The sequence below is a fragment of the Trematomus bernacchii genome, unplaced genomic scaffold, assembly GCF_902827165.1.
Source record: "Trematomus bernacchii unplaced genomic scaffold, fTreBer1.1, whole genome shotgun sequence".
In the NCBI taxonomy this organism is placed as follows: Eukaryota; Metazoa; Chordata; class Actinopteri; order Perciformes; family Nototheniidae; genus Trematomus; species Trematomus bernacchii.
In genome coordinates, this window is record NW_022987469.1 from 470,485 (window position 1) to 496,431 (window position 25,947).

The 25,947-nt window shown below is 41.6% G+C and overlaps 1 protein-coding gene across 1 annotated transcript in view; it reads right to left on the reverse strand.

Annotated features, from left to right (window-relative positions):
- Window positions 1-25,947, reverse strand: part of raly (RALY heterogeneous nuclear ribonucleoprotein) — a gene marked incomplete at its 3' end in the record, with an annotated part of 84,224 nt that overhangs the window by 22,737 nt on the left and 35,540 nt on the right. The window contains exon 4 of the mRNA XM_034144786.1: window positions 3,354-3,517. Coding sequence (XP_034000677.1) covers window positions 3,354-3,517 — 164 coding nt within the window. The remainder of the gene's footprint in view (window positions 1-3,353; window positions 3,518-25,947) is intronic.

Consider the following 25,947-nt stretch of genomic DNA (forward strand, 5'->3'; position numbering starts at 1 on the left):
ATAATCTTGCATGTTCAATACACAGTGTGAACTTAAAGGTCCCATATTATACTGTTTTTTAACAATATATTATAGGTCTCAGATATATACAGAACATGTCTCTGAAGTGTTTGGCTCAAAACACCAAACAGATCATTGCAGCATCCCATAATCCCCTCTGTTTCAGCCCTGTTTCCAAAGTGCTGATTCTCTGTCTGTTACTTTAGATGAAAATAAGGAGCCACTCCCCACGCCCCTCTGAGAGAGATTTGGTTAAAAAGAACACAATGGTGCTCTAGGAGGAAATTCAGGTGATAAGGTAGGGGGGGGGGGTTACCTTGGTGGGTGATTGGCTAATGGTTACACAAGCCAAAAAAATCGTTATGACATCATAAAGTGGCCAAAATCGGATCAGCTCATTTTCAGACATGTTTTTATATAAATGGATCAGGACAAAAAGAGAGAGAATCTTTTTTCTTGAAACTTTCAGAGTCTCTTTACACAGAGGATGTAGAAAAGACATGACAAAGTGGATTTTGCATAATATGGGACCTTTAAGCTCCATGCATTAACACAGCCTGCCAAGTAAAACTACTCAGTGTTCAGACCTCCAGTTGAACCCTGGCAGGAATAAAAATAAGTGCTGTTAGAAGCTGACGGGGCGTCAACATCTTCCTTCAGATCCACAGAATGAGCATGATGTGGTATGAATGTTTAATGAGCAGAACGCCAACAAAGAATGACAACAGTCGCCCTGATGCCTGAACCCTCTCTGAGATGTAAAACAAAGACTTGAAAGATAGATGAAGGGGACATTCAGGTCACAAGGGCGGAGCTAGTCAGCATGGCAGGAGGAAAGAAGAAACAACAAAGAAAAGGAAGAGGGACGCAGACAGAGAGACACAAGGAAGGCTTCTCAATACTCTAATGGCGCATTTCCATTGCAGCGCGTAGCTCGCTTTAAGCGTGCCGTGTCGTGCCGTCCCCTTTTTTGGTTGTGCTTCCACTAGGCCTCGTTCCGGCGCGGCACGGCGCGGGGCCACTTTTTCCCCTCTTTTCTGGCCCTAGAAAATTGTGGTTCTATCGGGGCCAACAAACAGGGCTGAGTCGGGCTGAGTATGCTAAACTAGAGAGAGGAGCGCTGGCAAGAGGGCTAGAACTACAACAAGATGGACATATTTGACCGTGATTTAATTGTAATACACGTTTCAAAATGATGCCGAAGTAACAACATACTGATACCGGTTAGTAAAAACCATGAATTAATGCTTTGTCAAGTCTGCAGACAGACGGCAGGCGAAAAACCTTTTAAAATTCGTGTTTTTCTAGATGGAGATTGGCTAAGCTAACGCAGTATATGCTCCGACCGTCCACACTCACAACAACGGCCTATACAGACATAAATAAAGCAGCGACTGTATTCACCATGACACAGGCAGTCTGTGGTGTGTACTTGTTTAACTTTTGTCGAGTTTCTGAACATATATGAGGAGCTGTGAGCTCTGAGTGCTAACAGCTAACGGCTGTGTTGTGTTTCTGGATTTCTCATTGAAGATGACGTCACGGCTCCGCCTACACTGCGTTACTACCCAGTTCCTAAACTGTAATGGAAGCGCAGCATGAAGTGAGTCGGCCCTGTTAAGGCCCAACGCGGCCAAGCCGTACCGAGCCGTACCGAGTGTGGCCGAGGCCGACCGTGTAGTGGAAATGCGCCATAATTTCCCCTCCTCGACTCCTCGGTCCTCCGGTAGTGACCCGGAAATGGATTTCAGCGCGCCATGTTGAAGGACATCTAATTTCTCTAAATGCACATCGAGGACCGAGCATCGAGCATCGAGGAGGCTCTCTGGAGGAGCTCTAACCGAGGAGACACTGATGGGTCCTCCACGGCTCCTCCGCGGATGCATTTCCGGGAACGGTGGAGGCGTTACGCACATGGATGTATAATAATAAGGTTACGCACGGCCGGACTTATCTCAGCCAATGACAGCTCTGCATGCATCCCCTGGATATTATTTTAGTAACTGCTTTCATCGCGACGCGATGTTTACAGTGAGAACAGCTGTGAGGTCCGTGCAGAAAGCAGAGCAGTGTGTATAATATATATCACTCAGTATAACAGGCCTACATTACTCTCTGTATTTGTATGCTTTAGTTTTAGATATCTACAAACAAAGAGTCCATATTTTTCTAAAACCATTTAGTGCTTCACATAATGAAATACACAACGGCTGTATCCTGATATATTATATACTTTAGGAGCTGTAGGTGTGTGTGGTACAGTGTGTAGGTGTGTGTGGTACAGTGTGTGCGTAGATGTGGCGGACAGACGGGTCTCAGTTGGTTTGGTGTCCTATGCTTACTTTTAATACTTGTAAATACAACTTTTGGCCCGTAATTTAATTTCCCCATTTCAGCGACCAGAGAGAGGGGGGGGGGGATATATCCAGTCTCTGATAGTGTTACGTTATTATGAGAGTGCTCTCATACTTGTTTGATTCTGCAATTGTATATATTTATATAAATATATATGTGTGTATATGTGCACATCTGTAGCCTGTTATTGTCTCATTATACCGCACTGTGAATGAATTAAAAGTAAATATATAAGTGGTCATGAACACATCTGTCCATCAGACAGAGGGCTGCTGTGCCTCCTGTCATCATTAATGGACGTCTCTTTAAAATGACCGCTCAGAGGAGAGGAGTTCTCATTTCTCTAAACGCCTGCTGCTTCCCCTCCTCTCTCCTCGGTTCCCCTCCTCGAGTCCTCCGCTCGCATCTCCTGTGGGCGGGACTAAGAAACGAGGAGGGTAGTCGAGGGGGGGAAATGAGAGAATTGAGAAGCCTTTAAAGTTGAAGTTTGGTAGTGGTTTATATCACAATATTATAAAATAATAAAATAATAATACATTTGGGCTATTTTCCTCTTTATTAAATCTGCTTTCTTTGCCAGTGATTGAATAATTCAGTTTTGGACAGGAAAGGCCTTAAAATGTCATTGTGAGACTTGGACTTACTTTTCCTGATTTGTATGAATATGGTGTCTTGGAAGCCATTGGAAGCTAAATAGTAATATGCATGACATGATAAAAACGTAATCCTTTTTAAATTTTATAAGTATTTTCCCATGTTTTTACAAAATGAGTTACTAACGGATACAGTTAGATCAAGGGAGTAAAGTCACTGCTTGGCTAACAGATTAAACATGTTTTTTATCATGTTACAGAAAAATAATTACTAGTGATAAACTAGTGTAAGGGGGAGAAAGGGGGAAATGCCACATTGCAAATGGTAAAGCAGCCCTACAGTAGTTCATGTTTTTCAAAAGTTAGCCAGTGATTTAACTTCCACAGACAAACAGGTAAACTTGCATTTCTGTTTGTTGCCGTTGCTGGTGGGGAGGACTCCAGCGTTACGCGCCAGCAGTTTGACCGGCAGGGATTTGACCCGTCGTACCAGAGGCATTGCAACTCGAGGTCGTTTCACAGGCACCACCCGAGGGACTGGAGACACGCGGCCATGGTACTCAAACAACCTGGAGGGTGAGAGAAGAGAGAGAGGAAGAGAGTGAGGACAGAAAGAAGGCAGGATATGATTGAAAAGGAAGAAAGCAACAGGAAAATGGAGATGAGGACAAACATTTATGAGTCAGAAAAATAAAGACAGGGTCGAGATAAAAAGAGGAGCAGGGGAAGGGAGATGGAGAAGGGAAAAAAAGCCTCCTTTATACCTCGTCCAGAGATCGAGAAATAAACTATCTTTATAATTAATTGAACTAATCTATATTCTTTTTCTGTACACTCTATACTAATGCCATCATTTTGGCAAAAAAACAATCACATTGTTTAGTTCTCGTAGGAACAGGTACAACGCTCTAACACCAGGCATTAATCAAACATTTGAAAGCTATTTCGATTTCATAATTGGAAATAGTCCAATGTTTCTCTAAAGATGTATTAGTTTACACTGTGTTCAGAGCTTGGCACCACAAGCTTACAAATGATTTTACTTGCTTCCAGTTGCAAGTAGCTCCTGTATTTCCATGTAGTCTTTCACTGTGTGCATAAACCAGCTTTCAGGCTACTTGATCTCAGTCTGCATCATGGCCTTTTTATGTACACTAAATGTAAGAGCTCTGTTTTGTTAATAACCTTCATTAGAAATGTTAATTGTCTTATGCCATTTAAAATACACATTCTTAAGGTGACTGCTCATATTGTAGGATATATGTTGATGTGGTTGATGCAACTGGACTCTTTGGTTGGTTTCTTTCTTTCATTGCAGTTGCTACACCCCTCTATATCATTAGACAGCAAACACAGGGGAGTCATTAGCCTCATGAAGTGGATTGAAATGGATCAGTTGATGGATCGAATGAGCCAGGAGCTCTTTGGAGACAATAAAAGAATGATTTGATTCTCTGCATTGTTGGCCATGAACTCCTAATGTCAATACTTCAGGTCATAGGAGGAGCTGACAGGGTTTTTGACATCATTGCTGCTCACAGCTGCAGCTCATTTCAAACACCACCCACTCAGTATCTGCTTTTGACAGATATCTAGGTTTAATGGCCAGTACTTTAGGTCATCTGGCGTGAATAGCATACGTAAGATTAAATGTTGAAGAAAAGAGTCTGTACTTTGAGAATTTCTCTTGGCTGAAATTGACCGAAGCTTTGTGTCTAGATTAGATAACTTTGTGGACAAAATCCAGCACCTTATTCATCAATCTAGTGGTCCAGCAAACTATTAATGCCATTCAGACTCTCAAAGAACATTAGAAAGAAAATAAAATGCCTGACTAATAAGAACAAGCCTGCTTTTGGAACTGCAGTCTGTTAACAAAACATCAACTACTGTGGATTTAAAAACAATAATTTACTATTGTTTATATTTCCTAAAGTAATATTAATGCTTTGAATCAGTATTGTATTAAATATGTCATCTACAAAGCAGAATATAATCATATTTAACTTTCATTTTGTCATGAAAATGGCTGTTTAGTGGCTTATAGAAGATAATATGGATCTTATTCAGGATGTCTGAATTCTAATTGATTCAAATATCAAGTACTACAGACCATCTTATGATGGGATGGCAGTAGCCGCAACGCAAAAGGGGCCAGGTGCATCCAGTGGGTGAGCCAATGGACCCAAACAGTGAGCGTGCTCACTCATACCTGAATGGATCGGGTTGCACTGTGAGAATCACCTTTTTTGATTTCTCCAGTGCATTCAACACGATCCAGCCTCGGCTACTGAGTGACAAGCTGCAGGCTATGAGGGTAAACTCGTCCACCATCTCCTGGATTACCAACTACCTCACGGACAGACCACAGTACGTCCGGCTGGGCAGTGTGCTGTCTGATGTGGTGGTTGGTAGTATTGGAGCCCCACAGGGGACTGTGCTGTCTCCTTTCCTGTTCACCTTATACACCTCTGACTTTCTATACAACTCAGAGTCATGCCACCTGCAGAAGTTTTCGGATGACTCTGCAGTGGTAGGGTGTATAAGGGATGGACGGGAGGAGGAGTACAGAGCGCTGGTGGGTGATTTTGTTGAGTGGACTGGAGGAAATCATCTGCTTTTGAATGTGGCCAAGACCAGAGAGATGGTCATTGATTTCAGGAGGAAGAGGACATCTCCTCCTCTGCCCCTGTGCATTCTGGGAGAGGATGTGGCAGTTGTGGAGGTCTACAAGTACCTGGGAGTGCACTTAGACAATGGGCTGAACTGGAGGATCAACACTGACGCTGTGTACAAGAAGGGGATGAGCAGACTCTATTTTCTGAGGAAGCTGAGATCCTTCAACGTATGCAGTAAGATGCTGGAGATCTTCTATCAGTCTGTTGTGGCTAGTGCACTCTTCTTTGCTGCGGTCTGCTGGGGGGGCAGTATCAGAGCCGGTGACACCTGCAGGATCAATAAACTGATCAGGAAAGCTGGGTCAGTCATCGGCATCAAGCTGGAACCCTTTGAAGCTGTGGTGGAGAGGAGGACACTGAACAGGCTGTTGTCCATCATGGATAACCCCACCCATCCTCTCCACCTGCAGCTGGACAGTCAACGGAGCTCCTTCTCCAACAGACTGCTGCAGCTCCCCTGTCACAAGGACAGATACTGGAAAACATTCCTGCCCACTGCAATAACACTGTACAACAAATCACCTCTGGCTGGAAGAGAACTCTCTGCTCCATAGTTTCTCTAGAAATAAAACCACCTTGTACATTTTACTCACACATAATCTGTTTCATATTTAATACTCCATAATTCCATATATTTTGAATATATATATATTTGTATATTTGTATATATATATATATATATATATATATAATATCTGTATGTATATTTTCTATTTTGTATTTTGACATGTATATTTTATATTTTATTTTATATTTTATTTTATTTTATTTCTATTCTTGTATATTTTGTTTTATTGTAAAATGCCTTTTATGCTGCTGTAACAAAAACAATTTCCCAATTTGGGATCAATAAAGTACGATCTATCTATCTATCTATCTAAACCAACTCCCCCACAGGGGTGTAAGTGGATGGGCCAATAGCCCTTTTTTCGTCCTTTTCAGAGACCACGCCCATCTTTTCAAATCAACTTTTGTTTTGATCTCGAATACAAATCTGAGTGCACCTTGCATGATTGATTCTATTGCAGTCACACACATAGACACGCTCCCTTTGTTGAAACACAGACATTATCAAACTCGACCTTCATTTTGACCACAACGACATACCTGTTCAACTTCATCACACAGACACACTCACAAGGTTTAAACAATACCAGAATATCCAAATTAGGGTTTCCTCAAGGGTCTGAGCAATTCTACAATATGTACTCCAAACTTTTCTATTTCCAAACACAGTGCATCTCCCACTTCTCCCACATCCAAGCTGTGTGTGGTAAGGGGCCTGAATGCAGCAATGATAGAGTCTTGCACGATAACTACTGTACCACGCTTTAGAAATAATTTAGTCACAAAAAATCCGGTCAATAGATTGGGTGCAGCTACACTTTGACACATAAACATCTAAGCAGACCATTACATTGAATATTCAACTGATACAAATCAGACCAGAATGACGTAGGTCAGATTGTGTTTAACTTTGTAACATATGGTTATGTATGCAAATCAAATTTGTTATTGAGAAAATGCTCCCAGTTTGGTGCTCATTTTGAAAGCAAGTGCAAAGCCAAAAGAACAATGTAATGATGACTAGACATCCTGCAAAGAGGACAGGAACTATTTCACAAGTTCTACAGTAGTACATGCTTTCGAAGTGGTCAGGGGAAATGTCTTAATCACAATTATACAGATGAATTGATATACATATTGTAAATTGTGCAACATGCCTACTCAGGGTTTACTTTGCATGTTTCCCAGCTCATGCCTATGTGACCTATTCAGTATTTGGGCCTCTGTTTTGTTTGAAGGACACAAAAGGAGTTTATTCAAGTGCCAGTAAAACGTGTGATTAGTTGTGAATTGACAACATTTTGGGAGGCCTGAATGGAATATGTTGATTTAATTCAAACATTCTGACAACACTGACCTCCCATTGGCTTTACTCCATCAAAGTCTATGGGATATGTTCCAGTGGAGTCAGTGTTTGAACCATTGTTATCAACCTTTGTTTTAAATCACCACAAATAAGATGTCCAGGTGGCAATGTTCTTTACTCCCTTACCCTAGCAGGCATATGCTGAGGAATAAAAGGTAAATCATATTGTGTAATATGACAATTTAATTTCACCATTTGGAGACAATTGTAAGGCTGCATGAAGCAAATACTCATGCAGATGAGGTCTTTAATGTCCATATTTACTGTAAAAATAGGAATACCAGGAATAATCGAAAATAGAAAAAAAGACACTGCTAGAGAGATGAAAGAGGTTTATAAAAGAATGGGGCGAAATAAATAAAGAGGGAAAGTAGAACAATTCAACTTATTGTGAAGGTGCATGTATACCACATTCTTATACTAAGAATTGAAGGGGAAGGAGTGAGACTGCCAAATCACAGTGATGGGTGTATTTCAATTCTGAAGTCTGTGAACCAGCTGTTCAGCATGTTTCAACATCTGTTAAGATAGATGCTTGTCCAGTAAAGCTCAGACAAACTCTGGAATAGGGGATGGATGGAAAGAGATTAGCGAAATCAGTTTGTGGGCAAGAGATCACTTTGTTAAAACCAGTAGCATTTGTTTCTTTGCAGAATGTTTGTGCTCACCCTAAATAATGGGATGAGGAGCTCAGACATCTGGAATGAGGGTTGCATTTTCTAGTAATGAAAAGAGCAAGTTAAGGTGGTGGTAAGATTAAGTTAAATGCCCTCCCTGTAGAGTATTCCAGGCACGTCAAACTAGGAGAAGACCTCAAAGTAGCACCAGAATGTGATAGAGATTATACATCCCATCTGGACCGGGACCACCTTGGAATTCTCAAGGAGAAGCTGAGGAAGGAGAGGGGTCATCATTATGACTACGAATCAGACTAGGAAAATCAAATAAAAATGGACGGATTGAGCATAGAATCAATTGAACACGTACAGTGCAATGTCATCCTTACTTCACAGTATATAATTGGACCTTTTAACATAAGACTTGGATAAAGTCGTCAAGTTTACTATTTGTTGTCAAAGAATAGAAGTGGTCACCCCTATGGGATGCTTTTGGTCTTGGTCTGTTTGTTATAGTCTGGTCATGGCTCTTTAGTTTTAATGAAAGGAAACCTTAATACTACAGCATGTAATCATTTTTAAGACAATAATAGGCTCCCAATCTTGTGGCAACAGTTTGGGTAAGGCCTCTAAAGCTTTCTTTGGCTCTGAATAACTTGACTGGCCTGCAGAGAGCCCTGGCCTCAACTCCATCTAACACTTTAGGGATGAACTGGAACGCAGACTGGGAGCCAGACTAAATCACTCACCATCAGTGTCAACTCAATGATCTTATCGCTGAATGGAGGCATCATTCTGCGGCCAGGTTCCATCTTCTTGTCTAAAGCCTTCCCAGAAGAGTGAAGGCTATTGTACGGAAGATAAATACCTATGGTTTTGTGATGGTATGTTTGACTTCAAATGTCCACATGCATTTGGCCTAATATCCCTGATTCTCTGTCAGGCCTGGTTTGGAGCTCTCTTCACTTTTTCTTACCTTGTTTAAGAGGGCATTTGCTTTTGCAGTTAGATTGAGGTCACATGTCTCTAGTAGTTAAGTTCATCCCACTGTTTGGCCATGGGCTACTTCTACTACTACTTGTTTTGTGCACATGTTGCATTGTTGTCTTGCTGCAAATTAGGGGATGTCTTAAAATAGGCAATACACACTATACACTGAACTCCAAGTACACAACTTCCCTATAGATGCACAGATATAACATCAATCCTTCTGCACAAAGTTACAATTAGGGGATTGTTTTTATTTAAGACCTCAAAATATGCTTTCATAACTTGGTGAGTTATGTCTGCTTTCTTAGCATCTGGCAACATTTACCAATGCAAGAACTGTCAGATTGTGACAGTTGCTATATTATGTGGTTACATATTTCCAAACAAGATTCAATGCAATTCAAAGAGCAGGCGTCTAACACTGCGTGCAGAGATCCTTATTATAGACACATGCATTTCCAAACATTTGGTCTACCTATGTTGTAAATGTATTATCTCTTCGATTTACACACGGCATCTATTGCACGTGTGTCCGTCCTGGGAGAGGGATCCCTCCTCTGTTGCTCTCCCTGAGGTTTCTCCCATGTTCCCCTTTAAACTGTGGGTTTTCTCTGGAAGTGTTTCCTTGTACGATGTGAGGGTCTAAGGACAGAGGGTGTCGTATTGTCATACTGATATTCTGTACAAACTGTGAAGTCCACTGAGACAAATGTAACATTTGTGATATTGGGCTATATAAATAAACATTGATTGATTGATTGATTTACTGGTTTAAAGATCCTTGCTAAACTGTGACAATGCCAGGATTATAGAATCTGTTTACACCAAATGCCTACTCTGCCAAAATTGAAAGAGTTCACCTTCTACTTAGCATGAATGGGCTCAGTAAGTTTTATACAACTCTGTCCTTTAACTGATGCAGAATAGAGCAGCAAGTTGGATTAGACTCGGGCTGTTGCTATCATGGAGCCACCACTATGGGTTCTATATATTTGTGCACAAGCAGGAAGTGTGAAGGAGTCATCCTCTGGGAGCTGTGAATATTCACAAAAAGGGTTCTGCCCTACCAGGAGACCTGTTGGGACATCTGGGATCAAATCTTGTGATGGGCCAGGTTTCTTACATCGGGTCAGCAAGAATTCTGGGATACTGGGATTGTTTTTACACACTTATTATACATTTTACCAAAAAACGCACTTTACTCATACACTATATACTGAAACTATGTATATGCTACAAATTGATGTGTATTTTGAGTCAGCTACTAGCTTTTTTACTTTGCGGTTCTCGGTTGTATAATAATTTTGTTTCTGAAATGTGAAGTTTTCACCTATCAAAGTTAAAATACAAAAGGTTGCTATATGCTGTTAATAGTTCTGGTACGATGTTGGGCTAGTTTGAGTTAGTGAGGTACATAAATGAAATGTACTTCTCATCCACAAGTCTTACCAATGCTAAATGATACATTGGCCTTTTGCTGGAGGGACAATAAGGCAACTGATGAGGTGACAGATCAAAAAACACATCATGGAAGGTCTTCTATGGTTTTAGAAAAGTAAAGCGTTAGACCAAGAGAGGTACCGACCTTAAGAGCAACTACTTTAGTTGCTGAAAATAATGTTAGACTGTAAATATCCTAATCCTTTCAGCCATGCTTGAATTGCCCACAACTCCTAATACTTCATCCTGCATTGATACTTTCATTGCATTTTTCCGTCAAAGCCAGAATGCCATTGCAGATGGCCAGGACATGAAAAGCCACTCTAAAGTATGCCCTTTATCTGCTTAATGTCATATTCAAATGAAAGCAATCCAATAAAAGTTTTAATTGTGCTTAAACGGCATCCTAGGACTAGAAAGCCTCATGTGGTCAGAGGACACGTGGTGTGCTCAACAACACCCGCGAGACTCAAACTCTGATCCCTCTTTGTTCTGACTGTGCACCGTCAAACTTTACTGGATGCTGATGTATAATTCAGACTTTAACCAGTTATGCCCCAAGCCACACACAGACACACAGCTCTTCCTCTCCCAGGGAGATGGAGAAAGCTTGATTACCCTTCTTTACTGCATTAGACTCACACAGACTAGGCTTGATGCATTTTGACAAGAGTCAAAAGAGGCTTTTGAGAGAGTTGTTTTTCTCTCAAAGGATGACAGACTTTTGTGAAAGACAAAACCTCTGCACAAATGTTTCAAAACCTCTGCATAAAAGGACACTGAATAACCCCAGATTGTTTTATATTTTTATTCTCAGGGCAAATATCCCACCCTGAGATCTGAGACATTGGTTTAACACCTGGGATCATCTGAACAAATCTTTAGTGATTCATCTCAGCTGTACGTCTCTTCTCTCTGCCCTTGCTCAGTGTACACTGTACATGACCGGGTCCAGGTATTTGCTTCAAGTAAGGGGCAAGGACCACAGATGCAGTTTTGGTTTTCACCCTAACTACTTTGTTGGCTTTGATGAGGGAGGCGTGTGGCGCAGTGGCCTAGTGCGTTGGTGTTCGGATAAGGGGAGCAGGTTCAAACCCCACTGCAGTCAGCATCTCGTTGTGTCCCTGAGACACTTCACCCCAAATTGCTCCTGTGGGGATTGTCCACAGTATTGAGTATGTAAGTCGCTTTGGATAAACGCGTCTAACAAGTAACATGTAATGATGATGCCTTACACCTGTCAGAACAGTAATGGCTACCACACTGAGACATGAATGCAGAGATCGGAGTAAATGTTTTAAATGTGGTTCCCACATTCAGGCTCTATCGAGATGCAGGTACAGAGAGAAAATAATTCCACCATAGGGCAAATAATATCCTGGTTGAAAGACTTTGTGAGCCTACTTATAAATCATATCATTATGATGTCACACACACTGATGTAACCCTAATGTTGTGTTGCTATCACATCTCAGATCTGTCAAATGTTGCCATTATAAACTTAAGCTTTTATATCTAACCCTAACCCTGAAGAGTGGTGCGAATGAGTCCTTAAACCTTGAAATGATTTAGCATTTTAGCCTTGCACACTGTAAAAAAGGTACCATTTCAATTGTACTCAAGGTATATAAGTGAGCATTGTTAGTATATATGAATGGGTAAATTCTACCTACACTACCTAATTTCTGACAGTACCAACTGAAACACAAACAATCTAGGTAAAATCTACTTGAAGACATTAGGCCCACACTGCCCCTTCACGCATGCGTCTGCGGTGATTCTTGGCTGCAGGCAATCAGAGTCCTGCACGGGTCTGATTTTCAAGACCCGCTCCCGCCCCGCACCTGCGACGTGCAATACCGAACCCGCCCCGCTACCCGCACATATTGCCAATTAGTTCCGCAACCCGACCCGACCCGTCGGCACAAGATCCGCAACCCGACCCAAACCCGCATATATATGAGCAGTGAAAACGTGCAATTATTGACACACGCAGTTGCATATTTGTCTCAAAAAGCGTGGGATGTTGGTTATTTTCTCCATCTAGGATGACACCAAAGCCTCCCAGACGTTGGATTTCGCTCTTGAGGAAGTGTTATTGAAAATGCTGTATTCTCCGAGCTTCGCCTTTACCTCAGCCATTTCGAATGTGGCGCGCTCAGCAGCAGATTGATGCGCTGCAGAGATTATGATTATGCGGGGGAGAGGTCTGAGGATTTAAACATTAAACTAAATTATTATTATTTTAATATATTTATTATGCAACACCCGCGACCCGACCCGCATCATCTTTGTTTTACCCAGAACCGAACCCGGAAAAAAGCGTTTGAAAAAATACCACCCGTGAATCACTTTTTTAAACAATAATATTGTCAGCACCGTTGTATGACCATTTTAGACCACTGACATAATGATAATATATAAAACTATAAACTATAACTGCTAGTCACATCCTCATGTAAATGGCAATTTATCGAGTTCATTTTTATTTATCGAACGATAAGTCAATTATTTGCTTATCGCGACAGGCACACAATAAAACAGTGGAAACAAACATGTTTGACTTTCATTAGTGAATGAAACTTTGTGCCCTTTATAGTCTGTGTCCAATATTGTGTATTTGTATATATTGTATATATATCCTATATATATGCTAAGGTCCCGCTACTGACACGATAGCAGTCATTTAGTGCGCCTATGTGTAATTAAACCTATGATATCAAAATCTCACTCCAGCCAGGTACCCAAAGTTGGCAACCCTGCGTTAGCATCGTGCATGCTTAGCAGAGAAGGCTATTGTTTGCTAGCTAAGTACTAACAAGAACAGCGCGCGGAAGGCGGCATTCGTTTAACATTTAAATATATAGAGGACGACCAACTTCAAAGGTTGATTTAAACTTTAAATCAACCTTTGAAGTTGGTCGTCCTCTATATAAGGTGTGTTTGTCCAATGTTATTTTCCACACAGTATCCAATGGACATGCATACGTGATGCACACTGCAAAATCAGTAGCCGTTTATTAAATAGCATGTCAGTTCAAGTAATATGACAAACTCTGACCCGGTTGAGTAGTATTGAGTACAGTAACGGTTTGCGGGGGACACATTCAAATGATGCACAAGGCTAACTAAGTTGAAGCTAGCTTGTAGCATCTCTCTTCGTCTATCTAACGTCGGCCGTCAGTTTCCTCGTGGGTCTGTCTGGGTAATATATACTATATATATTGTTGTGTTCGATCGCTCTGTGCTTAACAATGGTGAGAGTGAAATACAGTTTGTCCCATTTGATGAATGGGTCACGGTGTTGTTAAACTCCAGCCCCGTCGCGCATGAACAAGGAGCATTCATATGCGCGTGCATGAAACGATAAATACTGAATACAACTATCTCGCGACTATCTCTTAGTGAAAAAGAACCATCGTATATTCAGCCAAGCCACAGTAATAATGATTTATGATTCATTAATCTTTTTTGAGGTATAGCTGCAGCAATAGCCTATAGACTTATGTTTACATTAAGCTTACTGTATATTATCGTGAGGACTGGATAGATTACCACGGAGCAGAGCCAAAGCTCATTGTTATATATTTTAGGATTTTTCTACATATAAATGTTTAATTGTGTTATTTTGTTGGTAATTTTAAATCCTGCAGACAATTCGTAGTGGAGTGGAGGTGGTGACCCTCAGCCCACGTGTCAGTGTCTTCAAGGAGAGATGGCCTGGTTTATTCAATAAGGCTCAGGTGAGAACGTTATGTTGATTTTTTTTCATTTCAACTCACTGTTGTCAATGTCAGAGTTGTGAGTAATGAGTGTTGTCCCCTATGCTTTTTATTAGATCAAGGAGGAGTTCCGACACATAACAACTCTTTCACTGGAAGAGACTTTGATGCTGAAACTGGATGGGTACACACCACGTCGCTCCAGCTGATGCGTGCCAAAGGAGGAGATGCTGGCTCCAGGATGCGCCCTCTTCTGAGCACAATTGATGAGGTACATTTATTTAAATGTTTCATCCAAGAATATGAAAATGCAGAAATAAGTCTTCTCACTAAAATGCATTTCCTCACAGGCCCAGAGTATTGGAAAAAAGGGATGCAGTGGCCAGGTGCCTGATTGAAGACCTTGGGGAACGCCAAGAAGACCTTTTTCAAGACAGCCAGTCATTAAAGACTGATCAATTCAAGATTTTGATGGAGTTATTTCGGAGGTTGCTCTGATATCTTTGTTTAATTTCTGTGATTAACCACTCTTACACCTAACAAATAAATATGCAATTTATTGCTGTAAATCTGTAAACATCTTATTGTTTTTATAAATGGTTTAGCATTCACAGGAAAATGATTTAGGGATCATTTACTGATGTGCTTAGCTACTTAACATATGAAACTACCTAAAAACTAAAACCTTCTTTTGGTGTTAAAGTGAAATAAGATAAGTAAAATCATGCACTGAAAAGTTATGTTTATGGGAAAGAATCAATTTAATGTCATTGATTAGATCGATGGGCAATTTGACTGGGCCTGACATTTTTTATATAAGTTAGAAATCTTTTTTTGTTTTTAATCGCTGCCACACATTCTTTCAAATCATTTAAAAAAAGTCAATCCCTGGTTTTATTGATTAGGCTTAATGCTAGATCACAAAGCCTATATTGTATAATAGCTTCTTGTTAATATGAGTAGTATTACATATCCCGCTTCAATCTCATTAGTATGCATAAAAAAGTGACAGGTCACACCTTCTAAGTCCCGCCCCCTAATTATGTTAATGACCCCCTTTGATATGCTAATGAGCCCTTTGTTCGAGGTGTTATCGCGTACAGGTGTGACATCCTCCCCGGTACCCCCCACCCCCCTCAGCCCACCCCCCCTCCCCCTCACATACAGGTGCTACATCCTCTCAGGTAGCCCCCCACCCCGCTCAGCCCCCACCCCTCTCAACCCCCTCCTCCTCCCCCCTCCTGTCCGGTCGGCATGTTCGTTACAGTTTAAATCTTCCGGGGCAGAATTAGAAAAGTGCCGGTTAAAGGTCTTCTATGTTATTTAATGAGCTTTGAAACAAACTGATATGATTCGATATTAAACCAACTAATTATAGTAGATTAATTAACTATTCAAAAACGTGTACAGTAATTTACAATAACACGGGAATAATAAACGGACTGCTCTCCCCCTCCTGACAACACGACAGTATCAAAGTCGCGGGTCCAATAATGAGTGACTCGACAGTAAAACTAAAACATATCTATAAATAGTTTAGGTAGTTTGAGAGGTAAATAAAATAGCTACGTGTGATATCTGAAGAGTGTGTTTTGTTCCGCTCACCGCATGCAGAGATGCATGTCGAATAGTCCGCAGCATCGGATCTCCCTCCGTCAGCAACAGCGGGTATCCCCCCGTCAGATTAGACGTTACTAGCGTTTATGTCCATGCGCAATCAGCCCATACAGGACATCTTTTGTCTGTCACACACTATTCTTGTATGTCACATAAGTGGTGTAGCTGATGCTGTATTGCGCTAAAGGGGATATCATTCTGAGAGATTTCCATCCGCACACACACACACACACACACACACACACACACACACACACACACACACACACACACACACACACACACACACACACACACACACACACACACATACCCGTATTCCCCTCATACCCCGCCTTTTTTTAAATAAGAGTTGGGTTAATAACTAAGGAGGCTCTCATGAAGTGTACGGATGGTGAACTAATGTTTAATTACTATACTAACTATAAGGGCCTCTCTTATTGAAAGGAGGGGTAATCTGGTAATAAATGCAACAAAGTCTCTCTGAAGAGGTTGGCAATAAATTAAAGATCTTAATGACCCCATGGCGTTTGGTTTTTTCTTTATGTTTAATTACATCAATCCATTAATAAAATAATCCCTATATGGAGTTATATGAGATTAGAAATAGCTGTAGGTTTTGGAGGAAAGAGAAGATTTTCTACTTTTTAAATGTGCTCACCACAGATGTTAGCTGTAAAAAACACTTAAGAATGCACAGACCTGAAGGTGTGACCCGAAATGGCTCTTGCCATTTCCTCCCCCACCCCCTACCCACACACACACACACACACACACACACACACACACACACACACACACACACACACACACACACACACACACACACACACACACACACACACACACACACACACACACACACACACACACACACACACACACACACACACACACCCACCCACACCACCACCCACACACACACACACACACACACACACACACACACACACACACACACACACACACACACACACACACACACACACACACGCACACACGCAGTGTGAAATCGGGGGTGTCCCCCGACCCCGATAGAATCTTCCCTCCCCTCAGCAGTTCTGGGCGACCCCCAACACCACTGCAGTCTGAGAGCCAGGCATATTTTTGAGCTTCTCAGTGTGGTCGTAGAACAGCTCTGGATGACCCCATCCCAAACACCCTCCAAACGAGGTGCCATACCGGTAAATTATTTTTGTGGTTATTTTTATAAGATGATCGCTAAATGAATTGTTGTTAAATGTAATATTTCAGTGTTTTCAAATACTTACCCCTTTTTCTCTTTCCTGTACAGATCTGCCTCACGATCACCGCGCTGCGACCGTCAACTTTATGGTTACACCAACTGAATAAGCTGGAGGCGTTTGATAGCGGTGTGGTTTTCTTCAGCAGTGAGAAATGTATTTTTGATTTCCTTTCTATTTTCTTGTGATGGGATGATTTCATAAACGGTCAAACATGGGTGATTTAGCAGCTGCAGAAACGTCGTTTCTGCATTGTTTGAATGGTATAATCCCCCTAAGCGAAAATGAATACATATATAGTGAAATGTCATTTCCTCAGTGTTCAAACAATATTGGCGAGTTGAGTGACGAAGAACTAGATGTAAACGACCATTGCGCCCCCTCAGAAACAAACTCAAGCTACCCAACAATATTAAATAGCGCACTGGATGTAGTTTCCCCCGTGCAAAACGGTGTACACATTGATCAAAACAGCATCCCGAATGCTCCAGAGTTAGCAGGCCCTTCGTTACAAAATGGTGGAAATGTTAATGACAATCAGAATGCTTCAACACGTGTTGTGTCTCGACCTGTATTCAATAACATAGAACTGAGTCAGTCTTTAGTCCTACCCCGTCCTAGCGCCGAGGCAGATTACACATCGTATCACGGTAGTATGATGGTCAGTGTACATGATATGCTGAATGAGGCTTTTTCACTAGCAGAGAGGGAAGATCTTGTACAGATTGAGTTAAGGGGGGAGCAACTGCAAGGTAACGTGTCAGCCATTTTGAATGCCAACCACGACAGTAATCTGAATGATTTTGATGAAGCGCTCTTCAACGCAGTGCAGTCAAATTGGGCTGTTATGGCAGATAGCGATCTTGAATTAGTGGTGCAAATTGTTCATTCCCCTCGTGGTGGTGGGGAGAAACGATTGGCTAGTAAAATGTTGGACAATGAAATTGTTAAAAAGAAGAAGCGTTTTCTTTACATTGTTCACAACCCCGCCAACCAGCTGTGTTTTGCTATTAATTTAGCACTGTTGCTGCATGACAACCTCACTGATAACGAAGGTTTTGAACGCGGTAGAGAGATTCAGAGGGGGGTGGGTTTGACAGACCAGACAGCGGTGACGTTCACTGACATTGAGAAATTCGAAGAGAGTTTAAATTGCAAGATTGTGGTGTTTTACAGAGGCGATGGAGATCGGACCCTCTGTAAATTCCAGACAGACGGTCCCAAAAGAGATAAAACTGTGTTTTTGTTTCTCTGCAAAAGCCATTACTATGGGATTAAGAACTTGAAGGGTTTTCTAGGCTCTTCTTTTGTCTGTGAACACTGCTACACCGGCTACAGCTCGCGATGGTTTCATTCATGTAGTGGCCATTGTTTTGTCTGTCTTGACCCCTCATGTACTCTGGACGAGTTTAAACCCATCTTTTGTAAAGACTGTAACAAAACTTGTCGTACGGTCGGCTGTCATGCTCGACATAAAAAACAGACACAGAGAGCATCAGCCATTGCCAGTAACTGCGATTTACACAAAAAATGTGTAGATTGTCAACTTTCTTACTACATTCCCCAGAATAGTGCAGATAAAACACACAAGTGTCAGGTGAAAAAATGTAAGACATGTAATGAAAACCTGCCCGCTGCTTCTACAGGCGAGGGTGTAAAACATCTGTGTTACATTGGTGTGCTACCCAAAGAGACAGAACACAACGACCATATTGTGTTTTATGATTTTGAAACAATGGCGGGGGCAGACGGTGTACATGTCCCCTTCCTGGTGTGTACAAAAACCCTGGCAGGCGAAACTTGGGTCGCTGAGGGCATCGACTGTGCACTGCAGTTTCTGGACCACTTTAGACGCCCCAAATTCAAGAAAGCAACCTTCATTGCTCACAATGCCAAGGGTTTTGACAGCTATCTCATTATCAATGCAATGATTGAACAAGGGTTAAAACCATCTTTGATAATGCAGGGAAGTAAGGTGATTTCTTTTACTGACCAAGATTTCAAACAAAAGTACATAGATTCTCTGTCTTACCTCTCTATGCGGCTATCCGCAATGCCCAAAGCGTTGGGATTTGAAGATAAAATCAAAGGGTATTTCCCTCACGGTTTCAGCTCTAAGGCCAATCTGAGTTATATCGGACCTTACCCCCCAGCACACTGTTATGGGATTGAACGCATGACAACTGATGAAAAGAGTGACTTTTTCGCATGGTATGAGAAGGTACGCACGAGTACTTTTGATTTTCGAAAGCAGGCATTGCTTTACTGCAAAAACGATGTTGACATTCTTGCACGGGGTTGCACTTTATTCAGAAAAGGATTCCTTGAAGAGACTGGTGTAGATCCTTTTAGTCGTGCGACCATTGCTTCGGCCTGTATGAAAGTTTTCACCACAAACTTTCTGCCTCCAAAAACCCTAGCCATCCCCCCACCCGATGACTACCGTCGTGAAAACAAGACATACTCCAGCGCTGGTATCCAGTGGTTAGATTGGGTGGCTCATACTGAGGGGGTATTTATTCAACATGCGTTGAATGAAGGTGAGAAACGAGTGGGGCGTTTCGTCGTAGATGGTTTTGCTGAAGTTGAGGGAGTAAAGATTGTTTGGGAATTTCTTGGGTGTTTTTATCACGGCTGTCCATCGTGTTATAAGGGGCATGAGAAAAACCCCCTGACAGGTGGCACATTTGAACGGCTCCATGCAGCTAGTGAGGAAAAGCTGCATGAGCTACAGTCTGTTCACGGGGCCAAAGTGATCGTTATGCGAGAGCATACATGGGGTGAGATGAAAAAATCCAATCAAGATTTGCAGGCTTTCCTCAGGGAATATAAAGCTCCAGAACCGTTGACCCCCAGGGCTGCTTTATACGGGGGAAGAACGTGTGCAGTGAAGTTGAGATACACGGCAGCGGGAGATGAATTGATTCATTATTGTGATTTCACCTCCCTGTACCCCTTTGTTAACTGTACAGGCCTATACCCGCTAGACCACCCTCAGATCATCTTCCGAGATTTCAAAGATCCTCAGAGTTATTTCGGGTTAATCAGAGCTACCGTAGAACCTCCCAGGGGTCTTTACTTTCCAGTTCTGCCTTACAAAACTGCAGCGGGTAAACTTGTGTTCACCCTCTGTCGTACATGCGCTGAGCTTAACAACCAACAGGGGCCCTGCATGCACAGCAAAGAGGAAAGAGCATTAACAGGAGTTTGGGTGACAACAGAATTCAACAAGGCTCTGGACATGGGTTACAAGCTGACTCAGATCACAGAAGTGTGGCATTTTGAGAACAAAAGTGACAGCATTTTTGTAGATTATATACACACATTCTTGAAGGGTAAACAAGAAGCATCTGGTTATCCTTCAGAAGCAACAGATGATGAGAGCAGACAAAAGTATGTGACAGACTACCATGCTAATCAAGGCATACAGCTCGACGCAGCTAAAATCACATCAAACCCAGCCAAAAGACAAGTGTCAACAGTTTCTGGGGTAAATTTGCTCAGAGAAGCAATCTGACACAGACTAAGATTGTGACCAAACCAGAAGAATTTCTTAACCTCTTGTTTTCAGCTAAACATAAGGTTAAGTATTTCTCATTCATCAATGACAGGACAGCTCTGGTCCAATGGTGTTATGGCGACGATGGTCACTCCCCTCCCAACAAGGTGGATAACATATTCATTGCAGCATTCACCACGGCCTATGCCAGGCTAAAACTGTACAGTGAATTGGAGAAATTGCAGCATAGAGTCTTCTACTACGACACAGATAGTATCATATATGTAACAAGACCTGGAGAAACTCCACTTCCGATGGGGGTTTATCTGGGTGATCTTACAGACGAGTTGGGCGGTGATACAATCAAAGAGTTTGTTTCTGCAGGTCCTAAAAGTTATGCATACCAAACCAAAAATCAGAAAAAGGTTGTGATGCGAGTGAAAGGGATTACACAGACGCATGAGTGCTGTGAACGAGTGAACTTTGACAGTCTTACAGATCTGGTGGAAGGCTACGTTCAAAACACTGAGAGGGGGCGGGTTCTCGAGGTCCCACAACACAACATTGTACGAAATAAAGAGGGTTTCGTTTTGAGAAATGTGTCATTCACCAAAAAGTTCAGAGTGGTGTTTGATAAAAGACGTCTGCTAGACGGAGGAGATACTTTGCCTTTTGGGTATTGAGAAATAATAAGAAGAGACAAAATGTTTTCACCTAGCCAAATTGATTTTGAACCCAGACTGCGTGTCCCTTTTTCATGTATAATAGTAGGACCCAGCGGGTGTGGAAAAACTTTTTTTGTCAAGAATGTATTGCAAAATTGTATTCATGTAATGGATGTACAGCCTCAAAATATTGTGTGGATTTATACTTCTTTCCAACCCATGTATGCAGAACTGCAGGAGCAGAATAAAAATATGAAATTCATCAAAGGTCTGCCTGAATCATTTGAAGATGAATCTCTATTTCCTCCTGATCAAAGTCATTTGATTATATTGGACGATGTTATATTTCAAGCCTCGGAGCATCCAGAAGTAGTCCGACTTTTCACCCAATACCGCCATCACAGAAATATGAGTGTTATGATGCTCACCCAAAATGTGTTTCATCAGGGGAAAAATAGTCGAACAATTAGTCTGAATACTAATTACATGGTCTTGTTTAAAAACCCCAGAGACAGATTACAGATGAATATACTTGCTCAGCAAATATACCCTGGTAATAAATCATTTTTCCTACAAAGTTTTGAGGATGCCACCAAGGACCCCCATGGATATTTAGTCCTGGACCTGACCCCCAGCTGTCCAGACATCTATAGACTTCGGTCAGGAGTACTACGTACACAGTGGCTAGTTGTTTACGTACCAAAACCGAAAACTTGAAAACAGTATGTCTGCTCGTTTAAAAAGAAACATGCCACTGCTAAAGGCATTATGTCAGGCCAGGCCTTCGAAGCGTAAGGATATTCTCAACAACTGCTCCACGGATTTTCTTCAATCACTCTGTGAACTGTCTTTAAATCTCTTAAAGGGGAACATACCGCTATCTGGGGCTCAGTATAAGAAACTCAAAAAACAAAAGAAAATTATCAAACTATTGGCCAGTAAAAAGACCAACATAAAAACTAAACACAAGGCCTTAAGAAAACAATCTGGGGGTTTTCTTCTGCCTCTGCTAGGTGCTGTGATTCCCATTTTAGGACAGCTTTTAGGAGGGCTTATTCGACCAAAGTAAACCATGAGTCAAAAGATGTTTTTATTAACACCTCACCAGTTTAATCAGCTCAATCCGACTGGCGTAACTACCCCCCACAGCAAGGAAACAATGAGACGTACAGCAGAAGATGTTCTGGATGAAAAAATGAGAGCCGTACTAAACGAAACAGGAATAACCCCATATGAAAAAATAAGAAAATACAACGCCTTGCTGCAGAGATACCTCAATTTACTCAAACAAGCGGGGCAGGAGGAAAGACATAATACTTTAAATCTACCTGAAGACACGGGACTGCAAAAAGGAGAAGAAAGGAAGGGCATTTCCACTGATGGCATAAAGAATGAGGTACTCCAGAATCTTCCAAAACGTTACCGTAAGAATGCAGAGTACATTATGAATAAACTAGTCCAAAGCAGCGGTGGATGGAATGAAACGGGTGAATTTATAGACATGGGTAGAGCTGTGAAAGGATCCCATATGATGGATTTATTAAAAAATCTCTCGTGGTCATATAAAAATACAGAAGAACCTAAAGGCTGGACGGTTTTCCTGAATACTCTCAGGGGGCTAAATGTTCCGTCGACCGTTTTTCATAACCGCCAGGCTCGTGAACAATACAGTTTACTTAAAACAGGTGAACTGCATGGAGAGCATAAGACTGTAGAGCATAAGACAAAAAGAAGAAGAAGAGGAGGAAAAGACCAAGAAGAAGAAGAAAGTAAATTAGACCCTCCTTCGACTGCAGTAAAGAAGAGATCAAGGAGAGCAGTACAGTTAAGCCCTCGTTGGTTAAATTATTCCCTTTAATAAAGACAGAGTCATTTGAATTAATTTTGTCTCCAGACCTTTTTTATTTTAAATTGTCAATGAATTACATTTTGTAACAATCTTTAAACATTTGTAGAGAACAAACACTGTGGTTAAAATGAGTGTCTTTATGACGTCTCTCACACCGTTGATATTTTTTCACAAAATTTGTTACAGTAGCATCATTTTTTATCACATCATCTTGATACAGAGATAACACATCTTCGTAAGACAGCCCAGACGCTCTTTTACATAGGTAGAAAACACAATGCTGACCACAGGCTGTAGACAGGACATTTTGAAGCTGATGATTATGGTGTAATATAGTTTTACATTGTTTCTCTAGAAATTGTAGAATGCTTTTAGGATAATGACTAAAATTGGGAGGAAATCCGAAAGAGTCGAAAAAAGTCCCCACATTGTCTCCTTCTAAAGTCATTGCTAGCCAGTGTTCCCCTGGCATATGGGAGGGGTGGGTATTTACAATCATGTATACGGGGTATCTGAATAATTGTTTTACTTGGGGTAGCTGATCTGATGCCCATACACCCCCAAACGAGTCCCCCACCATATGTCGCAGGAGACTGTCCAATTGATGATTATTCATTTTGTACTATTTTTTCTTAATAATAATCTACCAGCACTTGACGTTTTGAATTAATCTCCAGAATTGAATCAAAACAAGAATATACGATTAAAGTTGTAGTCTGGGGCAGCGGTACTCGGAATCTCATTTCCAGTCTTAAACTACCGCTGGTGATTGGTGATAATGCGTCAGCATCTTCCCCTGCAGTGAGATTAAATACGAATAAGGAGTATCCTTGTTCAAAGTCCTCTCGGTCAATACTCAGAGGGAGATCTTTCATGTGTCTCCCTGTAGCAGTGAACATATTGTAAAACTCTCGGACTGAAGACCCCCGGTTAAATTGAGGTTGGAATGCTTTGGCCGGTACTTGTCTGCCGTCCTGACACAAAGCCAGATATTCCATATCATTATGAAGGAAATTAAAAGGTGAAAGAGTTCTCCTTCCTGTGAACGCTTCGTGATTTACCATACCCAAAACTATGTATTTCGGCATATTACCCAGAAAGAGATTTTCTTGATTACATATTCTGGAATTCACCGGAATGCTGTATGTTTTGATATTTACACGAGATAGAGGGTAGAGAGCGTTGCCTCTCATCAATGCAGCTGCATGACCTAGACGCACGGCTGGGGCAATGGTCGCTTTCTTGATAAAAAGCGAGGCCCCCAGTATTTTTAGACGGTATGTGGAGTCATTTGCACACATGAGAGTAAAGGCATCGTTAGATCTGGTGAGTTTGATTCTCAAATCTACAGAGTTCAGGAGAAGCCTCTCGCTGAAAAATATATCGGTATGCAGAGCCCCCATCAGATGAAGCTCTCGTGACTCTGCGGTAAACACCGCTCTCTTTACTAGACCCTTGTTTGGTCCATTGGCGATCACTACAGAGTCCATAGCTCCTGCAGTGTCTTTATAAAATAAGCCGGCAGTGAATTGAGTTTTTAGAGTAGAATCAGAGTAATTCAATAAAGTTTCAATCATAGCTCTGTAAGGATGTGTCGAACTGGACTGAGAAATCAGCCTGTCCCCTAGAATAACGTCGCATTGACTAAAAATGGTGTTTAGAGGATAATTAACTAGGGCCACGGGAGCATCGACTGCCAGATTAGTCCCATCGGCGTTGGTTATTTTTACCCTGAGATGCATCAAGGTGTCATTCATATCAAGGTATTTATCCCCGTCCCCTGGAATGAAAAATTCAATGGGTCCATCCTCTGTAATGGCAGACAACGGAAGGACCTCGGTGTAGTGTTTTTCATCTATAGAAAGCTGCGTCATGGGAGCCGAAAACAAATCCAACTCTGCCATGCTACATTCAGCAGATTTGTGATGTAAAAGAGCCATATTTAACACTCTAAAATATATCTCTCCCCAGTGTGTTCCTTCTTCGTGGGTGCTTTTTCCCTAATGATTTTCTCTTGGTTGAGCGCTTCCCCTTTTTAAAGCCAGCCGGAACCCGTTTTCCTGGAGGTCTCTTTCTGGCCCTTCTCGCTAAAACCATCAGACCTCCGGATCCTTCTTGAGACCCGTGATCCGATTGGCCGCCGAAATTATGAACCGCCTTACTGATTACATCAGATGCAATATTTTTAGCCGCCGATTTGAGATGAGGTTTAGCTATGGCGAACCCCCTTCTCACCAACGGTGCTACAAAACGAAATAATCTTGAGAATATAGAACCAATGCCTTGACCGTACATAACTGGTGCTCCATAAAAACCAGGCAATGACCCTCCAGCCTGATTTTCATAGTAGCTAACAAAACGCTGCGGATCCTGATTAATCATCGTTTTGCAAATGATTGCCCCGCTTTTGAAGGTCGGAAATGAAGTTTCACTACACTCTTGCCGTAGGTAAACTTTATTGGTTCGTTCTGATCGTTTTTTATCTCTATCTGTATATTTTCGATATGCGTTTTTGTTACCGGCAAATAATATGCAGGACTAAAATACTGGGTGATGGTATCACCGAATGTCCCTTTTATATCTACGGTTCTCAGGAGAGGAGCAAACGCGTCACCTACTCTCTGATGACTGACAACGTTACTATAACAGTAGAGATGAGTTGCGCCTGCATTTATATCCGCGGGGTAGGTTGCTGATTTGTCATCAAATTTGATCCACTGGTCTGGTTTTATTCCTAGCATATAG